Genomic DNA, 25,061 nt, shown 5'->3' on the forward strand with positions numbered 1-25,061 from the left:
ATTTTTCCTTAAAGTCGCCGGCTTACGAAATAACGTATTTATTCCAAACATTTGCACCATACTGTATAAAGCTCCATATTAAAGCATACTAATGGTCACATTTTTCTGAAACGTAGTTAATTTCCTTCTTAACATTGCTTAATACTAGAAAGGCATTAATATGCTAATAATTATTTTGAGCTTCTATACAATTCTGAAAGAGATATAAAAAACCTATCTTTCAAATTAGGTATTGGTGGCAATTTTTATATATTTTTTTATACATAAATATATTTTAAATGTATATTTAAAAAAATATTGACTAAAATTTGTTACGTCTATTTGATCTGATAAATTTTTATGCCACACGCTAAATACTACCTACTAATAAACTGCTCGTCAATAGTTAGGGATATAGAAAATTCTGCTGAATTTTTATAGTAGATTTTTTCGTGAACAGATTAACGGATTCCGCTAATTTTTTTTTATTATTTTAGACTTTTCTTTAGTATTTACACAGTTATGCAAAGGTTTACTCAAACTTTTTTTTTGTACTTATACCGGGTGGAAGAAAAGGAATATTTTCCTTATGTTAAGTTTGAGACGCCCTGTAGGAAGGACGAGGTACAAATGGGAGTATATATCGAAATCGTATTTTAGTCTTATGTTTTATGAACATTTTGTTTTTTGAATGTCCCTGATATCTTTAAAAATAAAAAAATAGACGGTTTTGTAATTAAACATGTGTTTTAACTGAAACAAAAGTTTGAGACACCTTGTAGGGAGAAAAAGGCACAAAGGTGAGTATACCTCGATATTTTGTTGTAGTCTCATATTTTGTGAATATTTTATTTTTTTAATTTCTCTGTTATCTTGAATAACAAAGAAACTAGACGATATTACTCTTTAATATGTGTTTTAACTGACGACATGCATCACATCACACATGTGAAACATAAAAAACATATTAAAGAGTAATGCCGTCTAGTTTCTTTGTTATTAAAGATATCAGAGAAATTAAAAAAATAAAATATTCAAAAAATATGAGACTACAATACAATATCGGGGTATACTCACCTTTGTGCCTTTTTCTCCCTACAATGTGTCTCAAACTTTTGTTTCGGTTAAAACACATGTTAAATTACAAAACCGTCTATTTTTTGTGTTTCTAAAGATATCAGGGACATTCAGACAACTGCATGTTCACAAAACATAAGATTACAATATTATTCTGATGTATACTCACATTTGTACCTGCTTTTCCCCACAGGGTGTCTCAAACTTAACACAAGAAAAACATATTTTTTTCTTCCACCCGGTATAAGTACAAAAAATAAGAAAAGGCTAAAATAAAAAAAATAGCGGAATCCGTCTGTTCGCGAAAAAATCAACTATGAAAATCAGCAGAATTTTCTATATCCCTAACTTTTGACGAGCAGTTTATTTCGATGAGCCTTATACATAATGAAATAAATATAATGAACTCTAGTATTTCTGGGTATTTTACACTTTAGGAAGTAAGTGCTTACTATTTTTCATTTACCGGAATATATAATATTTTTTAATTATGACACGGTATTTAATTACCTAGAAGTGGATATACGTAGTAGGTAAACAGTGGAATAAAAGCCAAAATCAACAATGGATTGACGACTTGCATCTGATCTGGCAAAATTGTGTAGAATCCAATGTTTCCATCCATTCTCACTGCCATCAAAGTCCATCCTGATCCTTGCTGGTCATAGAGAGCCCAGAAAATCGGCAGCGGAAGAAAGAGAACCAAAACATGGAGTGTTGCCTTAACCTCGTTTACTAGTTTTTCTCCGTATTTTTCTTCTGCATAATCAAGCCAATGTTCCTTTTTATCTTTGGACTTGAACTTATTCTTTATTCCACACTAAAATCACAAAACATTTTTTATAACATATTATACCTAGTAACTCCAGAGTTTATTTATTTTTATTTGTAAAAAATGAGCTGTCGCTGGACGACTGGCAGGTGAGAAAAAGACGACACTATTCTGGATAGACAATATGTAGGAAGTGATGGTTTGAGAATAAGTGATTATTGTCAGCAATTATTGTGTTGTTGTTGATGTATATTTCAGTTAAATAAAACACAGACAATGTCTTTATATATAACTAATATTATACTAATAGTCCAGGGTAATAAGGTTTTTTCCATGACACTTGAACAGCCAGGGTACTGAAGCGTTTTTTCGACATGTAATACCTATAAGAGCAAAGTGTAACTATTTCCTGCGTAGGATCTAGCGGCCATTTTTTTTATAAACAACTAAGTGCCAAAAATGGCATTTTTCACTTTTTTTTCAAATCAATGGAAAACAGGGAGACTTACGGTTTTTTAATACAAATATCTTCGAGATTATGGAAAAAGCTTTAAAATGACTTATTACAAAGTTTGATATACTCATTTATTGTTGTAATTGCGAAAAAGGTCGGAACTGCAAAAAAAATTATTTTCGCAATAACTGTTGTAAAAATTAGTGTACAGCTTTGAAATTTTTGTCAAATAAGGGTTCTGGGGTGCTTAATATGTGGTAAAAATTTCAAAGCCATTCATTCAATTGTTTAAATTTTATTCAAATTGTTTATCCCAGAGAGCATTTTTTTGCAATAACATAAGTCAGAAGAAAATGACGTTAGAACCATTCCACAGGTGTCAAATGAAAGAGCATGAGCTATATTTTTAACTTGGTTTAAAAAAAGTGAATAAAAAATGCATTTATTAGCAATGAATAATTATGCAAAAGTATCGTAAATCTTTCCTTATAAACTTTTAATTTTGTTATATAAGAAATTATACATATTTATTACAATTTTTTATCAATTATGATATAGATAAGATTACTTGGTAGCTGTGCACTTAAAACAGGGTAAAAAAGTTAATTTTTTTGGAAAAAATTACTTAAAAAGTTTATAACAAAAAATTGACGATACTTTTGCATAATTATTTATTACTAATACATACATTTTTTATTCACTTTTTTAAACCATGTTGAAAATGTAGTTCATGCTCTTTCATTTGACAACTGTGGAATGGTTCTAAGGTCATTTTTTTCTGACTTATGTTATTGCAAAAAAATGCTCTCTGTGATAAACAATTTGAATAAAATTTATACAATTGAATGAATGGCTTTGAACTTTTTATCATATATTAAGCACCAAAGAACCCTCATTTGACAGAAATTTCAAAGCGGTACACTAATTTTTACAACAGTTATTTAGAAAATATTTTTTTTTTGCAGTTCCGACCTTTTTTCGCCATTATATTAACAATAAATGAGTATATCAAACTTTGTAGTACGCCATTTTAAAGCTTTTTCCATAATATCGAAGATATTTGTACTAAAAAAATCATAAGTTTCACTGTTTTCCGTTGATTTGAAAAAAATGGGAAAATGCCATTTTTTTACAGTTAATTGTTTATAAATAAAAATGACCGCCAGATCCTACGCAGGAAATAGTTATAATTTGTTTCTATAGGTATTACCTGTCGAAAAAACGCTTCAGTACCCTGGCTGCTGAAGTGTCACGAACAGGATATATTTTTGTCTTATTACCCTGGCCTATAATTACGCCAGTCAATGGGAGCAAGAATAGGATATTACCTCCGAATTCTATCCTACTGCATGGATTTGAATGAAATTTTGGGCCTAGCCTCTACTTATCTCCTAATTCAAAGTCTACCCTATGCCGAGGTGTGCTTTTATCTTGGGGATGGTTCCTATCTCTCCTTAGGGGTGGAAAATTTTTTGGTTAAAATTACCACGGAATTCGCTAGAAAACCTAATTCTAAGCAAAATCTGTTATAATACAATTCTCAAATTGGTGTATTTTACTTGAAATAACAGAGAAACGGTCGATTTTAGGTGTATAATGCTACTAATACCTTTTGGAGTGCTTGAAAAGACCTTTAAAATGAGCTATATTAAAGGTCCATTACATTAAAACTAAGCGAGATATGCTGCAAAAAAATTGATAACTAATGTATTTTAAGAAAAAATGAGAAGTAATTTTAAGCCCCATTCACCAAAATGTAAATGCATCGTTTTCCTTCTACAATATCTTTTAGTATACCTAGTATTATTTCTATGTTCAAACAGTTGGACGGGTTTAAAATGAATGGTTTTTGAAAAAAAAGATCAAATTATAGAGCGCATTTTTAAAATTTCTTAAAATTCTTCATTTTCCTCCATGTAACTTGAAAATGATAAGAGATACAGTAATGAAAAATAAAAAATAAATTTTTATCTGAAAAAGCCCTAAATTTTTGCGTGGTATCTTTTTTTCGTATCTCGTATGTTTTTCGAGTTACATGGAGGAAAAAGAAGATTTTTAAGAAAATTTAAAAATGCGCTCTATAATTTGATCTTATTTTTTTCAAAAACCATTCATTTTAATCCAGTCCAACTTTTTGAACATACAAATAACACTATAATAAAAAGTATTGTAGAAGGAAAACGATATATTTAAATTCTGATGGATGAGGGGTTAAATACACTTCTCATTTCTTCTTAAAATACATAAGTCATCAACTTTTTGCAGAATATCTCGCTTAGTTTGAATGTAATCGACATTTAGTGTTGCTCATTTTAAAGGTCTTTTCAAGCACTGCAAAAGTTATTAGTATTATTATACACCTAAAATCGACAATTTCTCTGTTATTTCAAGTTGAATACACCGATTTGAGCATGCAGCAAGAAAACAAACTCTTCTTACCTACCATATCCCTCTTTGTATTTTAACTAGAAGATTTATAAAGGAACGAATCTCTTTGTTTTTGTATAACCTACAGAAGTATTTTATACAGGGTGTCCAGAAACTCTACCGACAAACGAAGACAGAAGATTCCTCAGATAATTTTAAGACAATTTAACCCAATTCACCTAGTCCGAAAATGCTTCCTAAGCGAGCTAGAGCTCTTTGAAGATGGCGTCATGTAATGAGTTTTTCTTAAATACCTCGAGAACACTTCTATTTAGAGAAACAAAAATTGGTATGCATATTTACTTTCCAGAAATGAATCGATTTCATCCATTGCGAATTTCTAGTACTGGTCATAGGCGTCCGTTTTGGGTAGGGCAATGGTTATTTTATCGCCTAACTTTTTTGTATTTAATTTTTAAGCATTTTTGATTCTGAATTATTAAATTGTGAGGTATTCTAGTACTAAAAGGTACTCTTACTTTAAGTCGATAGAATAAACCGTTTTCTAGAAAAATCGATTTGAAAATTTTTCGTTCTTTGAATTTCAAAAAAAAAAGATTAAAAAAAACTATTTAGAAAGATAAAAACTGGTACATTTATTTATATTCCAGAGATTAATCGATTTCATTAATGGCGAATTTCTAGAAACGGTCATAGACGTCCGTTTTGGGTAGGTCAACAGTTATTTTATAGCATAATTTTATTGTCTTTAATTTTTAAGTATTTTTGACACTAGATTATTCAATTATGAGATATTCGAGTAATAAAAGTTACTCTTGCTTTAAGTTGGTAAAATGCATCGTTTTTTTTTATTTTTTTTTCAATTTTTTTTTTCAAATTCCCAAAACTAAAAACATTCAAATCGATTTTTCTAGAAAACGGTGTGTCCTACCGACTTAAAGTAAGAGTACCTTTTAGTACTAGAATACCTCACAATTTAATAATCCAGTATCAAAAATGCTTAAAAGTTGAAGACAAAAAAGTTATGCGATAAAATAACCGTTGCCCTACCCAAAACGGACGCCTATGACCGGTACTAGAAATTCGCAATGGATGGAATCGATACATTTCTGGAAAGTAAATATGTATACAAATTTTCGTTTTTCTAGATAGAAGCGTTCTGGAGGTATTTAAGAGAAACTAATTACATGGCGCCATCTTCAAAGAGCTCTAGCTCCCTTAGGAAGCATTTTCGGACTAGGTGAATTGGCTTAAATTGTCTTAAAATTATCTGAGGAATCTCCTGTTTTCGTTTGTCGGTAGAGTTTGTGGACACCCTGTATATTTTTTTTGTTAGATCCATAGTTTTTAAGGTATTCGCAAAAATCCGTCCGAAAAAGTTTTCAAAAAATAATTATGGAACAGATTTTGCTTAAAATTAAGTTCTCTAGCCTTTTCCGTGGCTATTTTAACCAAAACATTTTTCACCCCCGAGAAGGGGTAGAAACCACCCCCAAGATAAAAGCGCACATCGGCATAAGGTAGACTTTGTTTCTTGAGCTATTCCCTACTTACTGTGAAAATATCAAGTAAATCGATGTAGTAGGATGGAATTCGGAGCCGAATACCCTCATTGACTGCCCTAAATAATTAATTTCTAAAAATATTATACTTACCACAATACATTTTGTAACCTGTACTATAACGTTTCCCTCTGGTTTTTTGATTTTATACGTTGGCCGTCCTAAGCCGAAGATGACTAAAACGATAAAAAACGATATATTATTATGATAAACATAATGAGGGGTCTAACTGCAAAACTCACATTTTTCATTTCTTTCAAAAATATCTTTTTAAATTGATTCCAGCTGTACAGCTTGTAGCCCAATAAATGACCGTTTTGGAGTGTAATTTCCAGGGGCAACTCCGAATTATATGAAAATTTGGATTTAGGTTCTACTTACCCTCCACTTCAAAGTTGAATTTGTGCCGTTGGTTGCTTTTACTTAGAGGGTGACATTTACCCCTTCTCGGTGGGTGAAAAACGCGTGTTTAAAATAAGGCCGGAAATGGATAAACTGACTTATTTTAAGCACCTTTTGTTCTATAAAGTTTTTTACGTAAGTCAATACGTTTCGAGTTATTCGCGATTTAAAATGTTGATTATTCGACAAAAAAAAACTACGATTTCAGACCGTTTTTCCCAAATAACTCAAAAAGTAAATATTTTATCGAAAAAAATATTTTTAGCAAAAGTGTAGCCTATAAGAAAACCAAAAAAAATGGTGTACCAGTAAAGTCTACAAATTGAGTAGAAGCAAAGATGTAGCTTATGAAAAAAACGTTCTTATTCGTCTAATTCCAAATCGAATTATTCAACGCGAAATCACCGAAGAAAGAAGCGTTGTTCGGGAAAACCTTATCAACATTTTTAAAGTATCGAAAAAAAGCTTATTATTTGTTTTTTACAAAAGTTTACAGCATCAACAATAAACGAGTTACACTGAAAAACAAGTTGGCCCCTTTTTTTTTGGTAAAAAAAAATCGTGAGAACCTCCATCTATTTAGCACCCTAAATGAAATTAATCGTTTGGCTTTACCACCTATATTAACTGTATGTGTATTGTTTATATGATCTGTAAGTTTGATTGGTTTGAAGTGCTTATTTTTAAAAACATTTGGTTTTATATTAAAAAAAAAATTTCTAAAAATTTTTGAAAAATTTTATTTTTTCAAAATAACCTAAAAAGTATTAGTAATAAGAAAAATCTTAAAGAGCAAAAAATGTAGGTTTTGCTATTATAAATATGCTAGTTTCATTTTGTTTTTCCGTAAGACAAAAATTGGTTAAGATATGGCTGTTCAAAATTTGCCTACACTCGTGATTAGTGACCCATTCAAGCTTTCTCAATTATAACCCTATTAAAAATAAACACTTTAAACCGGTGAGACTGACAGATCATATAAAAAATAGATAGGTAGGTAAATTGTTTGTAAAGCGGTAGCGATTAATTTCATTTGGGGAGCTAAATACGGCGAGATTTTCAAGACTTTTTACAAAAAAAAGGGGGCCAACTATATTTTGAGCATAACTCGCTTATTTTAAATGCTAATACTTTTGTTAACAATTAAAACAAAGCTTTTTATAAACACTTTAAAAAAGTTTAAATGGGTTTTTCCCGAAAAGTGCTTAATTTTTCGGTGATTTCACCTTGAAATATTCGATTTGGAGTTAGACGAATAAGAACGTATTTTTCATGAGCTACAACTTTGTTTTTATTTAATTAGGATTTGTAAAGGATTTACTTTTTGAGTTATTTGCGAAAAACCGTCTGAAAACGTAGTTTTTTTGTCGAAAAATCAACATTTTTAGTCAGCAAATAAATCGAAAAGTATTGACATACGTAAAAAACTCTATAAAACAAAAGTTGCTTAAAATCAGTAAATTTATCAATTTCCGGTCTTATCTTGAACGTATGTTTTTTCACCACCGAGAAGGGGTGACTGTCACCCCCCAAGTAAAAGCAACCAACGGCACAATTTCAACTTTGAAGTGGAGGGTAAGTAGAACCTAAATCCAATTTTCATACAATTCGGAGTTGCCCCTGAAAATTACACGGTATCGCCGAATTTCCCGTTCATTTACTGGGCTATTGACCAAAACTAATAATATCCAATATAAAATCAGGTACAAAACAGGGGTCATTTTCAAAACTCACATTTACCTCCACGCAGTCCAATCAGAGGCACGCATTTCGGTCACATAATCTATATGTTTAAAACGTGAGGTGGGATATTATACAAGCTGTGCAGTAGTGAGTTGCTTTTGATATTTTAGTTAATAATTTATAATTAATTAATACCTTGATGTAATTTTATATTTTTAAGTAAGTCTTTTATAAAATGAAATTAAATGTTACTCCAGTTAATACTTCCTACAAAGAGATATCAAGAAAATAAAAATACGAAAAACGATAATAAAAAAAAACTCACATTATTTAACATTTAATGTGGAATTTGTGCCTTTTTAGGCTAGTTAAACATTTTATAAATTTTATAAATTTTTTAGTTCCTCTAAAATTTGAAAAAATGGAGAATGTGAGTTTTGCAGTTTAGTCCCCTCATATATTACAGAACGTCAAAACTTTTTCATGGTACTATGTACATCTTTTTTGCGTGGTGTCTTTTTCTGTTAACAGGGTCCTAGTGTTTTGAATCTTTTTTTATTTAATGACTTTGGATTACTTGATCCATTCAGGCACGACAAGTAATAAATACAATAAAATATAATAGACGTTGATCCCGCGTACCAAAAAAAGTTAATTAACAGCAAGCTAAAAATTTGGTAATGGCTTAACGGTGTCTAGTCGGACAAATTTTGATGTATGGGAACACTGAAACACGGAAAGTTTTAATTGTGGAACGTGATTGTAATTGTGGAACGTGTCATCCTGACAGGTTTATGATTGTGAAAACTAGCAGGTTGTTTTTAAGTTTATTTAATAGCAATCTTTATAATATAATATATGAAACGAAAGTTTGTTCGACAAATATGTTAGACATTTTAATAAGACCGGCAAGTAGAACATGTCAAATCACAGGAATTATGTTGGTGGTAAATAGTAGTCTGATTTTTGCATGAGAGTTTAATGAAAGGGTAACAAATCAATTGGAAGTTCTGTCCGACAAAATACATGGGACGATTTCGTAGTCTGACGCTCGAAATCTGTAACCTGTTCCACAATTAAAACTTCTCCTGTTCCAGTGTTCCTGTACATCAAAGTTTGTCCGACTAGACACCGTTAACCTATTAACAAATTGTCAGCTTGATATGATAAACTTTTCTTTGGTACGCGGGATCCAGGTCTATAAAACAATAAAACAATAATAAAAACAAAATAAAATATAAAAAAAATGTAGATTTATTTATAACCAAGCTAATAACAAAAAATGAAATCGAGTGGTCACTTTAATGTACAAATCTTCTTTGATTGTTTTTCTGGGAATATTAGAGCCTGAGTTAATAGCAGCAAAAAAGTCATTTTTATACTGTAAAATTTATACACAATCCTTGCTTTATCATTATCTTGACGTATCTAACTTGAATATTATAAAAAAATGACTAGTCATATTCCTATTGTTTGAATAATATCCAATAAAGTAATAACTATACAGGGACTTACCTACAGAAATTATCATTAGAATTCCAGGCACTGCGAAAGCCAAAGGAAAGCAGCTCTCATTACCGAAGCAATGTACATCATTTCTTAAAATGGGAGTAATAAAAGTTGATATCAAACTTCCAGCATTGATGGAGAAGTAAAATAATGAAAAAAACCTCTCTAGATCCTTCTCCTGTTGGGGTAGGCGAAATTGGTCTCCTCCAAAGGCTGCGACGCATGGTTTAATACCACCAGTGCCCACGGCTATGAGTAATAGGCCCAATACTGAGAAGCCCTAAAACATGAATCTATTTTTAAAGTTAAAATAAAAACAAAGGATCAGAAGTTAATATCCTAAGTTCACCTGGTTCAAACAAGTGTGGGTCTGGATCCCGCGTATGAAAAAAAGTTGATTAATAGCAAGCTGAAAATTTGTTAATAGCTTAAGGGTGTCTAGTCGGACAAACTTTGATATATGGGAACACTGGAACAGGGGAAGTTTTAATTGTGGTACAGGTTAAAAATTTGGAACGGTCAGACCACGAAAACGGCAAATGGTTTTTTTCCGACAGAACAGACTTAAATTCTTCGAACGGAGGTTAAACTCTCATGCAAAAATCAGACTGCTATTTATCACCAAATGGGCGTTTTAATGAGTGGAACATGTAGAATATGTCTAATGACAGGAATTATGACAGGTGATAAATAGCAGTCTGAGTTTTGCATGAGAGTTTAATCTCTGTTCGGGGAGTTTAAGTCTGTTCTGTCGGACAAAATAAATGTGCTGTTTTCGTGGTGTGACCGTTGCAAATTTTTAACCTGTTTCACAATTAAAACTGCCCGTGATCCAGTGCTCCCATATATCAAAGTTTATCCGACTAGACACCCTTAAGGTATAACAAATTTTCAGCTTCCTATTAATCAAATTTTTTTCATACGCGGGATCCAGACCTAGTAGATAATGTAATAATAATAGTCTCCCATTTTATACCGCTAACGAGGCTTTGGGATTATAGCAGAGTAGTCTGCTATATCTAGAGCCTACGGTATACAAGGAAGGTAACAAGGCCAGTGCTACGCTTCAACCGCCTATTATTACCCCTGGTTTTACCCAAGGTACTCATTTTTATTCTTCAACTCTATCAACTTTTTTTTCATACGCGGGATCCAGACCTAGTAGATAATGTAATAATAACAGTCTCCCGTTTTATACCCCTAACGAGGCTTTGGGATTATAGCAGAGTAGTCTGCTATATCTAGAGCCTACGGTATACAAGGAAGGTAACAAGGCCAATGCTACGCTTTAACCGCCTATTATTACCCCTGGTTTTACCCAAGGTACTCATTTTTATTCAGGCTGAGTCAAGCTGGGCCTATAATAGACATTTTAACACTAGAATGTCGGAGGGGCCAATTTGGCCCCTGTTGTGATTTGAAGTTATTGTAGTTTTTTATTTGAGGCAATAATAATTTCATAATTTATGACTTTTAATATTTTGATACAAAGACTTATTTAACACAAAAAAATATTGTTTACTAAATTTATTAAATGGTTTTTCTAACAAATCTGCCATAGAAGTCTAAAGGGGCCAAATTGGCCCTGTGTAAGTTATTATCGTTTTCTGGGAAATTCGACGAGCCTTTCTTTCAAATTCCTGTCGGATGGGTAAAATTATATTTATGTATGTTTATTGTAAATGGTTACCCTTATACTGGTACTGATCATCAACGTAATAAAGATAAAATTGTTGGTGAACAAAAGTGAACACAAAGATACAATTGTGGGTGTAGAGGACCAAATGACGCGTCTTTTTACTACAAAAGTAACTGCAAGACGATGGTCTATGTACGTGTTTTATAACACTCTTGACTTGGAAGCAATAAATGCATGGATTATTTATAAAGAAATAACTGGAAGTAGACTCAGTCTTTGTAAGTTTATTCTTCGGCTGTGTGAATAATTATGGGCCCCATACCTTGCCTCCCGAAATCTAAAACTACGCCTAGCAACACCAGGTGTACCAACAACTATCACTGTTACTATCCAAAAACGACAAAAATATCAGATGAAAATATTTTTTAAAGGAAATCATACTTCCAATCATTGCCGCGGCTGTAACAAGGCAATGTGTGGCAAATATCACAAACTACAAACTGTATGGTGTTCCGAATGTTTTTGATAGGCAGCGAATGTGTTAAACAATGAAAGTAAAAAATAAAATCAGATTCTATCGTCTAGACTAGATTTAATTTCTTTAAACTGAGTTTTAATTGATTAAAGAACGTGGGACCAAAATGATCCCTTCCAGCTTTCTAGGTAGGTAAGCTAAGCTCGACTTTCTAGTGTTAAAAGTATCTAGATGTTCTCACGTGGAAGTCAGACATGCTACCGCCTGAGCTATCCGGGCCCTTTAAGTAGATAATATAATTAAATAATAACAAAAATTTGACAGGTGTAGTGAACCTCAGATTATTACAACGATTTCTTCTTCAAAATCGTTAGTTGCTGTATGAAAGCACTGAGCAGTTGCTTTATGAAAGCACTATGTTGTGCTAGAAAAGCAATTTTATGTTGCTTTTGTTCAACATAAAATTTATTTTTTAAATCCTGGGTCTAATCACAGTAGGTTTTATTATTATCGATTTTAGTTTTCGATTTTTTGTGTAATGTGGTTTGCCTACCACCTCCATTGACAACATACTTGAATACATTTTAATAATTGTTACATCAAGTTTATTTTATTTTAATTGATTATTTATCACAGTGGAGTGATTGTCGTTACTGTTCTTAATTTAACAAGATCCAGAGCCTTCAAAACTGATAGCTTAAATTTTTCAACTTCCTGTGGAACTGTCACTTCTGTCATGTCATCGTTCATGAGTCCCGCTATCTTTGCCACTTGCCACCATACAGCCAACATGTGAACAAGTCAATTTAGAGCTCAGATGGTACCTGGAGCATATTACATTACATTATTTTGAACATCCATGTTTAGGTTCACATATTTTATCTATGTTTCCATGACGGATCAATTTTAAAGGGTTTTTACCCATAGATTTTTATAATATTGTATTTTGGTGGTTAGCATGTCAGATCAAGTGAGTATAACCTATAACTTTTCTTAAAACTTTAGTCAAAATTTAAAAAACTTTGCATTATCTTATCAGGTTATACGCATTTTAGGTAAGCACTGATGATGATCGGTCATCCGATCGAAAACTAGTTCTGTTCTGTGATGTAGCCCTTTTTAGGGATTTTTAAAAAATATACCTTTTATAAAGCATTTTAGTCGTTTTTTGTAATATATGGTATACAGCCAACTACAGGAAAACTCTTTCCTTGTGAATATAAGATAACTGCTTTCGACCGCGTTAAAATCATGTATTGAAAAAATCTTATAGTTAATTATTAAAGGTATGAAACATAACTACTTACAACTTTGGGTAACCCTATGGGATCACTAGCTGTTAGTGCAAGTAATATACTTCCACTAGCATATATCATCGAAACATAGAGGATTGTATTGAATTTTCCTAAAAAACTGTCTGAAATTATGGCACCAATGATTGGAAAAAAATATACAGCCATGGAGAACGAATGGTAAGTTACTAAGGATTGTGATTCACTAAACAGTAGTATATTCGTGAGATACAGGATGAGGATAGCTAAAAGAAAAATAATATATTACAAATGTAAAATTTTTAAATATTCTCATTAATAATAATATCATTATACGTTTTCGTGGTCTTCCCATTGAGTTGTCATTCGGCTTAAATGATCGTTCCATTCTTCTTCTTGTGCCACTCCTATTGGAGATTGGAAATCATCAAGACAATCCTGACCTTATTTACAGCTGACCTAAAGAGTTCATTAGAGGTGCAGCCAAACCACTCTCTCAGATTCCTCAACCATGACATTTTTCTACGGCCTGGATTCCGTTTTCCTTCTATTTTTCCTTGAATTATATTTTGAAGTAATGCGTATTTATGTCCTCTTATCAGGTGACCCAGATATTCGAGTTTTCTTCATTTTGTCGTAAACAAAATTTTCCTATCTTTCGTATTACTTCAAAGTTTGTGACTTTTTCAACCTAACTTATCTTCAGCATTCGATGGTAACACACTTCTCGAAACTTTAAATATTTTTTATGTTGTTCTGTTTGAGGGTCCAGCACTCTACACCGTATAAACGCGTGTTAAATCCGTAGCCTCTTAGCATTCTTAATCGTAGAGGGATGCTTGTATCTCTGTTGCGGAAGAATTTTTTTATCTTTATGAAGGTGGCCCTGGCAATTTCGATACGTCTTTTTACTTCATTGTTTTGGTCTCCAGTTTATTAAAGTTCCCAAGTATTTGTATCTTGATACTTTTTCAATTTGAATGCCGTTTATACTAATATGTGCTGGTTGTGTCATGTTCTTACAGAAAATCATATACTTGTTTTTTTTTGATATTGATATTTATGCCATAATTGTTGCAAACAATATTTATGTTTGTAGTAATCGTAGTAATTCTTCTACTGTTCTTGCAACGAATAGTCGTTCTATTCTACTCTTCTCTTTCTTTCCCACCCCCTTTTTCAACTTGCATCTCCGTAATATATTTTTGTTCTTCTAGGTCTGTCCCGGTGTCTTACCATCGATTTTTCTCATAGTCACCAGTCACCGATCAAGACGGTCTTTTAGGGCTTGCTAACATTTAGTTTTTAGTTGAAAAATAATTCTGGTAGATTAGCAAAATATTAGATTGTACTAAAGTTATACTATATTTTAGACTATTTAAGTTAGTCCAATATTTAAATATACTTACTTCGCATGCCATAGTAGCTGAATCGTTCGCAAAATTCATTACTGACTATAAAGAATACTGATTTCGGGTAAGGAATTTTCTGCAACAGAAAAAATTAAAGTTATATTTTTTATATTATCCAATATCTCTTATATGATTTAGTCAAATAAAATGACGATTTCTTAAAATATACGAAAATCCTAAATATGAGTTAGTAAAGAAATCTATATTATTTTTTGCAAAAAAATACACAACCATCTCCCTTTAAAACTTATATGTGCAACATGTTTCCCCAAGTTCCGTAAAATAAAAAAAGACTATCTATCTGAAAGACCATACTATTCAGTAAAAGGGTTTCTTAATGAATAACTAAGAAATAATTACAGTACCTTTAACCTTTAATATACAAGTAACTACAATATTTTTATCTATATTTGAAACTATATGCAGTAGCTTAAACTTATTGGTGCCAAGGTTGTATTATGCAATTTGCAATTTATTTAAATTTTGATATATATTGTTTTTGATTTATTTTCATTGCCTTTTATTTAGAATATTGACGATTTATGTAATGTTAGTAATTTGTATTGGTTATTGTTATTTTTCTGATTATTTGTAAGCCTTGTTCATAAAATTTTCAGTGACAATAAATCATATTTCTATTCAATTCTAAAATATTAAACGAAAATACATATCAAAAGCAAAAGCCGCTATGAAGATAATTTTCATGCAGCAATTGGGAACCAACTTGTTTTTCTCAACGATAATGTTCCAGCACACAGATCTGCAGTTGTCGAAAAAGTAGAGATTTGCATTGAATTCCTCATTAGGCATTACTCCCGAACTCTCTAGACGTCAGTCCTATCGGACATGCTAGGGAAATTTTAAAAACGAAGACTTACAGATAACATACCCTTCCATAGACCCTTCAGCAGCTTCAAGAATTGTTACCACGGTTATGGAGGGAACTTGCTCAAGAATCCCTTAATAATTTAATAGATAGGTAGGTATGTCACGAATACAAAGATTACAATGGGCCGGACATGTGATAAGAATGGGAGAGGATAGGCTACCAAAAAGAGCACTGAACGCTAGAATGCAGGGAAAGAGACTGATTGGAAAGCCAAGAAAGCGCTGGGAAGACGCAATAAGCCGCAACGCACAAGCAATTTTAGAAGTCCGTGCATGGAGAAGAGCAGCCACAGACAACAAGGGTGGAGGCAAAAAATAAAGGAGGCCAAGGCTCAATTTGGGCTGTAGTGCCATAGAAGAAGAAGAAGAATAATAAGGTATGTCACGTACAAGTCAAGCAATCAATTGATGTCAATGGCGGATATACGACTTATTAGAGCACAATGTCTATTAACGCAAAATGTAATGTTTGATTTTTTATTGATAATTATTCTTTTTATAAGTTATTTGGAAGGAATATTATTCTTTTGTAAGTACCTGTAAAATATGTTTAACTTAAAAAATAATAATGATTATTTTTTTCTTAAGGAGATGGGTACGTATTTTCGGCTGCAATGCTACTCAAATGGGGATTCATTTTTGGGTACGTATTTTCGGCTGCAATGCTACTCAAATGGGGATTCATTTTTTTCGAATCCTGAGAAAACTAATAAATATTTTTGAAAAATTTAAACGCAGAATGAAAGATTGCGTTCTCACCGAGGGTTGAAAGTCCCTGAAAACTTCTATAATGTTTATTTTAATAAATTACAGGGCTGAAAAACTAAGAGAAAATAATGTAGTGTGATTTTTAATTTCAAATACCTCATTTAAAAGAAACTTTTTATTTATTCTAAGGGACTTTCGGCCCTCAATAATAATTTAGTCTTTCATTTTGCGTTTCAATTTTTTAAAAATATTTATTAGTTTTTTCAGGATTCGAAAAAAATGGACACCAGTGGTGATACTTTCCAAATCGAACATTCGCTATCTTTGTCATAAAACGCACTGAGTCAAATAGAATATGATGGCAAGACAGTGACAGTTTTAAATATTTGACACGACATCGGGAATATTTTGAGTTGTTGATTAAATAATATTGATAGTGTATTTGATAAATAATTGATTTAAGAGGTGAACTTAATAAAAAGTTATTTATTGTTTATTATTTATAGAAGATCCAAGCAGATAATAATACATCAGGATATATTCTGTGATCCAAGTATTTTTTTGTTAAATATGTTCAAAATTGTAAGCGTTTCATAGTAACGATATATTATTAAAAAATCTCTAACACTTTTCCTCTTTTCTCGATTGAGTATTAGTTTTTGTTGAACATATAAATTATTACAATCACTGAATACATAGTTAGTGAAAAAATTATCACATTTATTAACTGAATTAATAATTTGCAATTATACAAATAACAGTTATCCAAGAACATTCAAAAGCCATCTCTTTAAAGTTAATGATGACTTTGTCAAGTAGAATGACATTCTAGTAATGTTTACATATCCATACCAGTGTGAATTTTACTACACGTAATTTGCCGTGTAAATACAGAAAAAGTAGGGATAGCCGTGTAAAATATTTGCGAATTATGTACCGATGGCCTTAAGTTGTTTATAGTTTATTGACAATATCCCTAACTTACGTATGCCACGCCGTTATTCAACTCATTGTAAATATAAATATGTATGTAATTAAAATATATTTCCATTAAACTTCACATGAGATATAGTTTATTTATAATAATAATGGTATAAATAAAAAAAATGCTGGTTTACGTCGCCCACGGGAAAAACCAAAACGAATTGCGTATCTAACCGAAAATTTACAATACCAATTATTTTCATGCAAATTAAAAAAATTACTGCAATATTATAATAAAATTGACGTTGCATTTTTTAATAGTATACACTCTTGTGGTTATACAGAGATTACCGATGACCTTATAACAAATAATAAACGAACCACATGGGTTCTCTTCAATCGCAGATAATTGCAAAAACTTGATGGGATCATTCTACCGCAGTAGATCAAGATAGTGAAGGTCGTTTCACTATTTAACAATTTACAATTAATTTAAAATTATCTTCTTGTAAAAGTATGTACTAGTAAGTCATATGTTTAGCATCTACCTGGCATTTTCACTCATTCTCAATTTTGTTATTAACTTAATCGTTAGCTACTGATTCGGAACAGTAATTTCGGAAGAGTAAAGGTCGTGGTCCAAAAAGATTAATGAAAGTTTCCTCTCACTAATTTAGTAAGGGATATTGGATATTTAAAAGATATTAACAAAAATTACACCGTCTTCTACCTAATTATAAGAAGACACCACAGCGTCTGAGAATAAGATTACACAAGTCTTAAATGTGTTGACATGGTAGTGAATCACGAGCAAGTAGACCAGAGCATTTAGAACAAAACCAGAATCAATAAATCGATTTTTAAATACAGCCCAGCCCCTATAGACTTGCAACTATTTGCATTATGACGTCAGGAAAAAATTCTACAATAGAAAAATGGGTGGAAATGCATCTAAAAGTGCGTAAACATGTTACAATCAGTATGTTAAAGGCCATTATTTTTTACTCGGGGGATTTTGGAGCCGCTGAACATGAATACCCCACCAGAACCTATACCCGGAGCACCTGGCGCCCAAAGTCACTGCTAAGGCATGTCAACTTCTGGAGTTTCTTGTGTTTTAGACACTTAATTGATGCACACCGATTAGTCAGGAACTTTTGGGGTCTCTGAATACGAATACATTATCACCAGGGAAGTGCATAGCAGTCACCCTAGGTACTAGGCATTCCGAGAGTCGGTTCTGATGTCATATTGTAACATTTTTTTTATATACTAGGATTAGTTAATAAATAATTTACCCGTTGGGGTAAATTTTAAGCCCACTAGCACTCATTACGGGTACGCCTATGGCCGTTTCCGTAAATAACTACCCCTGGCTAATTTTATTACCCTAACGGTAGAATTAGCGGTATTGGCAAATTCGTTGTCGGTACGACAAACACAAATAAGTTATAGAGACCCTAATAAACTAGTATTGTTATCTGTTAGTATAAGAGGTTCCGTTAAGAAACCTCTCCAAAGTTTACTACCTACATTCCGTTAGGTATGACATTTTATACAAAGCGGCATGGTATTGCAATGTTTTTATGGTTACTTTCAGTTTTAGTTATATTTCAAAGGAATCAACTTTCCCTTTCGGCAACCCCGTTAGGTTCGTTGCTTCCTCTTGCGGTCTATTTGAAGCGCGACCCTATTTCAAGGGATCTATTTTTTTAACACTTTACAACTCAAATAACGTTACTTTACTTAAAAACGCAAATAGGTCGGTTCCTTTTGAGAAATGCAATTTTTTTTTTGAGAGGGGATATACTCCCACTTTTTTTTGAAAAAAAAGCATCGCAAAGATTGCGAAGGGGACTTAGCGGCTGAATGGCGAGAAGTACAGACGTGTATCTCTAAAGTACCGTATATCTGATCTACCGTATATCTTATCTGAGTGATATTCACTCTCTTATCGTATCTGTAATTGGATCTAACATACGATTAGATTCAATTACCAAATAACTTCAGTGTTGCTTACTAAGTAAAGTAAATAATATAGAGTCAGTGCAGATTAAGAGGCTGAGCAACTATAAGTGTCTTAATAATCCTACCTAAAACTACTTTCAAAAATAGAGCAATCTATGGGCTATCTACCTCAAACATATCTTCATCTGTGGTTAAGGCTAACCTCCGATGAATCTCATCAGCGACTTCATCAATACAATCCTTTCTTCATTAATAAAACTTTTCATTGTCAAAACTAAGTACAAACATTCACTAATTAATTAATAGCTGTGCGATTGGCTTTTTGTTTATGAAACCAAGTGCGGGTTGGTTTTTGATTTTTGAAAAGTAAACGTTGAAATTTTATTATATCTTTGTACGTTATATTTTCTATCAATCATTTAGTTTACTATATCCGTTATCTCGAGATAAGCCCTAAACCAGTAAAGAGAGATTTCTCATTATAGATGCTTGATTTGTTTTTTTAATTCCTAACCAGGCTCTTTTTACGGTGTTTTTAATTGTGCATGTTTTTGTTATAATATGTTACTTGTATTTATTCCATCATAATTTTTGTTTATTTCTAACTGTACACCACAACACATTAATTGTTGGTGCAGTTTTGATTGGTGTACATTGTTTTCGCTTTATTTCTTGTGTTTTTTTTGGACTCACCCTTCTGGTGAGCCATTTGTTTAATATATTGTTTTTTATTTATTTTACTAGTTTTATTTATCTACTATTAATAAGTTCCCTGATAAAAGAAATTACCGCTAAATATTTACTAATTAACTGTCTATATCTTTTCTTGTATTTGGTCTCAGAACCTCATTATCTTTCCTTACCTACCTGTTTTCGTTTCTAAGGTTTCTTAATTTTCCCCTTTCAACCCCAAAAAGTTAAGTGGCGCCTTGTATCTCTTCTCTTATCTTAGGTAACTTTACCTATCTATCTTTTTATCTGTTTCTCTCTCTTCTCTAAGCTACCTTCTCTTGTCTTATCTTTACCTATTTCTTCTATTGGCTCCCTTCCACGTTCCAAAAGCTAGTTTCGAACCCACGACTCGCTCTCCACCTACCATCTGGCTGCCGTCGCAGTGTCTCCATTGGTGACCTTTCTAGCACCATCCAAAAAAAGGTTTCCGAGGTTACAATATTCGTGTTCATAAACCCTAAAAACTCCCGAGTAATCTGTTTGCATTAATTTAGTGCAGAAAACCCTCGAAACTCCAGAAGAAGACGTGCCTCCCTAGTGACCGTGAGCATCAGGTGGTTCAGGGGTCAGTTTTGACGACGTACTAGTGTTCAGCGGCCCCAAATTTATCCGAGTAACAAAATCTGGCCCTTAATATACTGATTTTAAGATGTTAATGCACTTTTGGATGCATTTTATGCACTGTAAATGCAATTATATATTTTCACCCATTTTTCTGTTGTAGAATTTTTCCTGGCGTCATCCCGAACAAAATGCAAAAGTTAAGGTGATGGGTGCTGTAGTAATTTAAAAATCGATTTATTTTTCTTAAATATATATATATATATATATATATATATATATCGGTTTTAAAACGTTCTCCTACGTCTTCCGATGCCTAGTCGCCATTCACTTCGGTCCATCCAAAGGTCTTCATCCAATTCTCTTTCTCTCATTTCTCGATTTATGCCTTCTCTCCAACTCAGGCGAGGTCTTCCTCTTTTTCGTCTACCATGAGGGGTCCACGTTAGGATTTGTTTCGGGAGTCGTTCTTCGGACATTCTTTGTACGTGTCCATACCATCTAAGCTGTTTGGTACTAATGTCATCTACTATTGTGTGTTTCACATTCATTATTTCCCTAATTCTGTTGTTGGTTACCCTTTCTAATCTTGATTTTCCTGCTGAGCGCCTCCAGAAATCCATTTCTGTTGCTTCAAGTTTTCTCTTGTATCTTTCTTTTATTTGCCATACTTCACTGCTGTAAGTGATTATACTCTTAACAATTGTATTGTATATTCTATGTTTGTTGTTGTTTGATATTGACTGGTCCCAGAGGATGCTATTGAGAAGGGTAATTGCTTTTCTTCCCTGGTTGTTTCTTTCTTCTATCGTCCGGTCTACGCTTCCTTCTTGTGTGATGGTCATACCAAGGTATTTATATGCGTCGCAATGTTTAATAATTTCGCCATTCCCCAGTGTAAGGTCCTGCTGTGTCCCACCGATACACATATATTCGGTCTTCTTTATGTTTATTTCCAAACCACCTTTTTTGTACTCCTCTATTAATTTCCTTGTCATATATTCTATATCATCGTAGTCTTGCGCTAGTACAAGTTGGTCGTCTGCAAATGACAAAGTGTATATTGTATTGTTGCTGATCGGTAATCCCATGTTTTTGCATTTGCGTTTCCAAAGTTTTAGAGTTTGTTCGAGGTAGATCTTAAATAATGTCGGTGAAAGGCAGCACCCTTGTTTTAGGCCTTTGCTAATTTGGAATCCTCTCGATAGCCTGCTTCCAACTTTCACCCTTGATGCAGTTTTGGTATACAATTGTTTCGTCGCTGTTATTAAATTTGCGCTTATATTGGTTTTCTCTAATGCTTCCCATAGTTTGTTTTGTGGGATGCTATCATACGCTTTTCTTAAGTCCACATATAACAGATGCACCTCCTGGTTGACGGCCAGTTTCTTCTCAATAATCTGTGTAATACAAAACAGATGGTCAACCGTTGATCTCCCTGCCCTGAATCCTGCCTGTTCTTCAGCTTCTATATCTTTATATTCGTTTTCGATTTTATTTTTAATCATTTTTCCGTATATTCGGCTGATCGAGTTCGTTACAGCGATGCCTCTGTAGTTGTCACATTGATCCCGTCTGCCTTTTTTATGTATGGTGGATATCCATGATGTCTTCCATTCTTCTCCGGGATTTCCGCTCCGTTGATGCATCTTTGAAAGAGTTTAGCCAGGTTTTCACATAATTTTGTTGTGCCATATTTTATTAGTTCAGCTGGTATGTTCCCTGGTCCTGGTGCTTTGTTATTTTTTAAAAACTTACATACTTCTTCTACTTCTTTTGTTGTTACCCGTAATGGTGAGGCTAAGATATTTACATTGCTGGTATCACTGTTATTTAAAAATTCCGCTCTGTCCTCATTTAGGAGTTTTTCAAAATATTCGTCCCATTGATCCGGTGTGATTGCTGATATTATATCTCTTTTCTTTTCCTGTCGTAGCGATTTTAATACTTTCCAACTTTCTGTACTTCTCCGTCCTCCTAAATGTGTGTTAATCATGTTACACTTTTGCTCCCAAGCCTCATTCTTCTTTTGGCATATCATTTTTCGCACTTTAGCTTGGACCCTCTTGTATTCTACCTTATCGGCGTCGGTCCTTGTGTTCAGAAATTTTTTATACTTCTCTCTTTTATTTTTAATCTCTTGTTCTATTTCTTCGTCCCACCAATACGGAGTTTTTCTGTGGTTTTTTATTTGGAGTCCGAGGGCCTCTGTTGCTGCTTCCTGAAGATTATCTTATTTATTATCTTATTTTTCTTAAATATCCTGGTCTAAAGTTCCATACTCGTGGTGACACGAATCTTAATGAATTCACGACTGTGGTCATGCTTTGTTTGTGAAGAGAGTTTACATGACAACAATATTTGCTTCAGTGGCGAATATGCACATGCAGACCTTGGTGACAGAAGCATGTTAAGTTATGAGTGAGAGCAGATATAATAATTTTTCAAAATTTGGCAAGGAAAAAGGAAGCAAAGACGATGGTTACAAGGAAGTGGATGCAACAAAGAAGTCATATTAATTTAATTAAAAATATCTCCAAGTATCCTGAAGATTTAAAAAATTTAAAATTAAATGATGGTTTTGCTTGTTTTCGATTCAGAGGGTTGCACACCAGCTAGACAGGCTGTTTCTACCATTTCAGGCGTCCTCAGTAGCTTTCGATAGTGTGCCTACCTCTGGACCGAAAAACAGCTCCACCATCATTTTAAAGGGAATCTGAAAAATAATTCAAATTTCCCATCAGACGCAATACAGCGACATCTACTAACAAATTGAAGAATCTCAGATGCAGAATCCATCAATTTAATAAGAATTAAAAATGGTAAATAGTATTTTAAAACTGAGATTTTTCATGTTGAAAGTTCTTACTGGTACATCCTTAATCTGCGACTTTTTCAATTAATAAGACAGCAAACGACGAATATAGAAAACGAAAGGGAAACGATCACATTTCGCTTTCATTCGTCTAGGAAAAACGGACAGCAGAGGAACTTTCAGTACTCAAATCCGAGTAAAGGAAATAAAATTAAATGATGGTTTTGCTTGTTTTCGATCCAGAGATGCAGAATCCACCAATTTAATAAGAATTAAAAATGGAGAATCTGAGATTCTTCAATTTGTTAGTAGATGTCGCTGTATTGCGTCTGATGGGAAATTTGAATTATTTTTCAGATTCCCTTTAAAATGATGGTGGAGCTGTTTTTCGGTCCAGAGGTAGGCACACTATCGAAAGCTACTGAGGACGCCTGAAATGGTAGAAACAGCCTGTCTAGCTGGTGTGCAACCCTCTAAATCGAAAACAAGCAAAACCATCATTTAATTTTATTTCCTTTACTCGGATTTGAGTACTGAAAGTTCCTCTGCTGTCCGTTTTTCCTAGACGAATGAAAGCGAAATGTGATCGTTTCCCTTTCGTTTTCTATATTCGTCGTCTGCTGTCTTATTAATTGAAAAAGTCGCAGATTAAGGATGTACCAGTAAGAACTTTCAACATGAAAAATCCCAGTTTTAAAATACTATTTACCATTTTTAATTCTTATTAAATTGGTGGAATCTGCATCTGAGATTCTTCAATTTGTTGGTAGATGTCGCTGTATTGCGTCTGATGGGAAATTTGAATTATTTTTCAGATTCCCTTTAAAATGATGGTGGAGCTGTTTTTCGGTCCAGAGGTAGGCACACTATCGAAAGCTACTGAGGACGCCTGAAATGGTAGAAACAGCCTGTCTAGCTGATGTGCAACCCTCTGAATCGAAAACAAGCAAAACCATCATTTAATTTTATTTCCTTTACTCGGATTTGAGTACTGAAAGTTCCTCTGCTGTCAGTTTTTCCTAGACGAATGAAAGCGAAATGTGATCGTTTCCCTTTCGTTTTCTATATTCGTCGTCTGCTGTCTAATTAATTGAAAAAGTCGCAGATTAAGGATGTACCGGTAAGAACTTTCAACATGAAAAATCTCAATTTTAAAATACTATTTACCATTTTTAATTCTTATTAAATTGGTGGATAGTGCATCTGAGATTCTTCAATTTATTTAAAAATTTATTGATAATGTCATAGCACCATTTTTAATATTGATTGGTACTTATTAGCACAAAAATAAAAAAAATCTACTTATCTGAGATAAGCTCTATCGGCCAAAATGAAATTGCAAACAACACTTCGATAAATAGGTCGTGGAGACTCTTTTAAAAGTTTAGAGTATTTATTTATAGTAGTAGTATTAGAGTATAGAGTCCCCAAATCATCCATAAGTAAATTTAAAAAAAAGTAGAAACCTGATGAGAAACATACACAGAACCAACCTAACGCTAAAGAGCATGGATCTGCTCATTAACCTAATATTTTTTTATATTGTTCTTTTGTGTTAATACAGGGTGATTCATTAAGAATGTCCAATCTCTGAGTTGTAGATTCCAGACCTCAAAATAATAATAAATATCCTCAAAATAATCAATAAGATTTAACCCAAATTACTTTGATAAAATGTGGCTCGTTACTGAGTTACAGGGTGTATTATTTAAAAATTTAACTCTTTTTACTCAGTGCTTTAACACTATTTAACTATTTTTAATGGGAAATAAGCCACAATTTTACTAAAAAAATGTTTTTATTTTAACACTATTTGACGTATCTTTGTCATACTTGGCAGAA

The 25,061-nt window shown here is 32.8% G+C and overlaps 1 protein-coding gene across 2 annotated transcripts in view; it reads right to left on the reverse strand.

Annotated features, from left to right (window-relative positions):
* LOC126889815 (peptide transporter family 1-like) overlaps window positions 1–25,061 on the reverse strand; it is a 234,756-nt gene that overhangs the window by 26,063 nt on the left and 183,632 nt on the right. For both annotated transcript variants that reach the window (XM_050658479.1, XM_050658480.1), the window contains 5 exons: window positions 14,621–14,699; window positions 13,248–13,477; window positions 9,833–10,106; window positions 6,326–6,408; window positions 1,567–1,876 (listed from right to left, as the gene is read on the reverse strand). In XM_050658479.1, the coding sequence (XP_050514436.1) occupies window positions 1,567–1,876; window positions 6,326–6,408; window positions 9,833–10,106; window positions 13,248–13,477; window positions 14,621–14,699 (976 nt within the window). The remainder of the gene's footprint in view (window positions 1–1,566; window positions 1,877–6,325; window positions 6,409–9,832; window positions 10,107–13,247; window positions 13,478–14,620; window positions 14,700–25,061) is intronic.

Source organism: Diabrotica virgifera, chromosome 8 (genome assembly GCF_917563875.1).
Source record: "Diabrotica virgifera virgifera chromosome 8, PGI_DIABVI_V3a".
NCBI classification, from domain to species: domain Eukaryota; kingdom Metazoa; phylum Arthropoda; class Insecta; order Coleoptera; family Chrysomelidae; genus Diabrotica; species Diabrotica virgifera.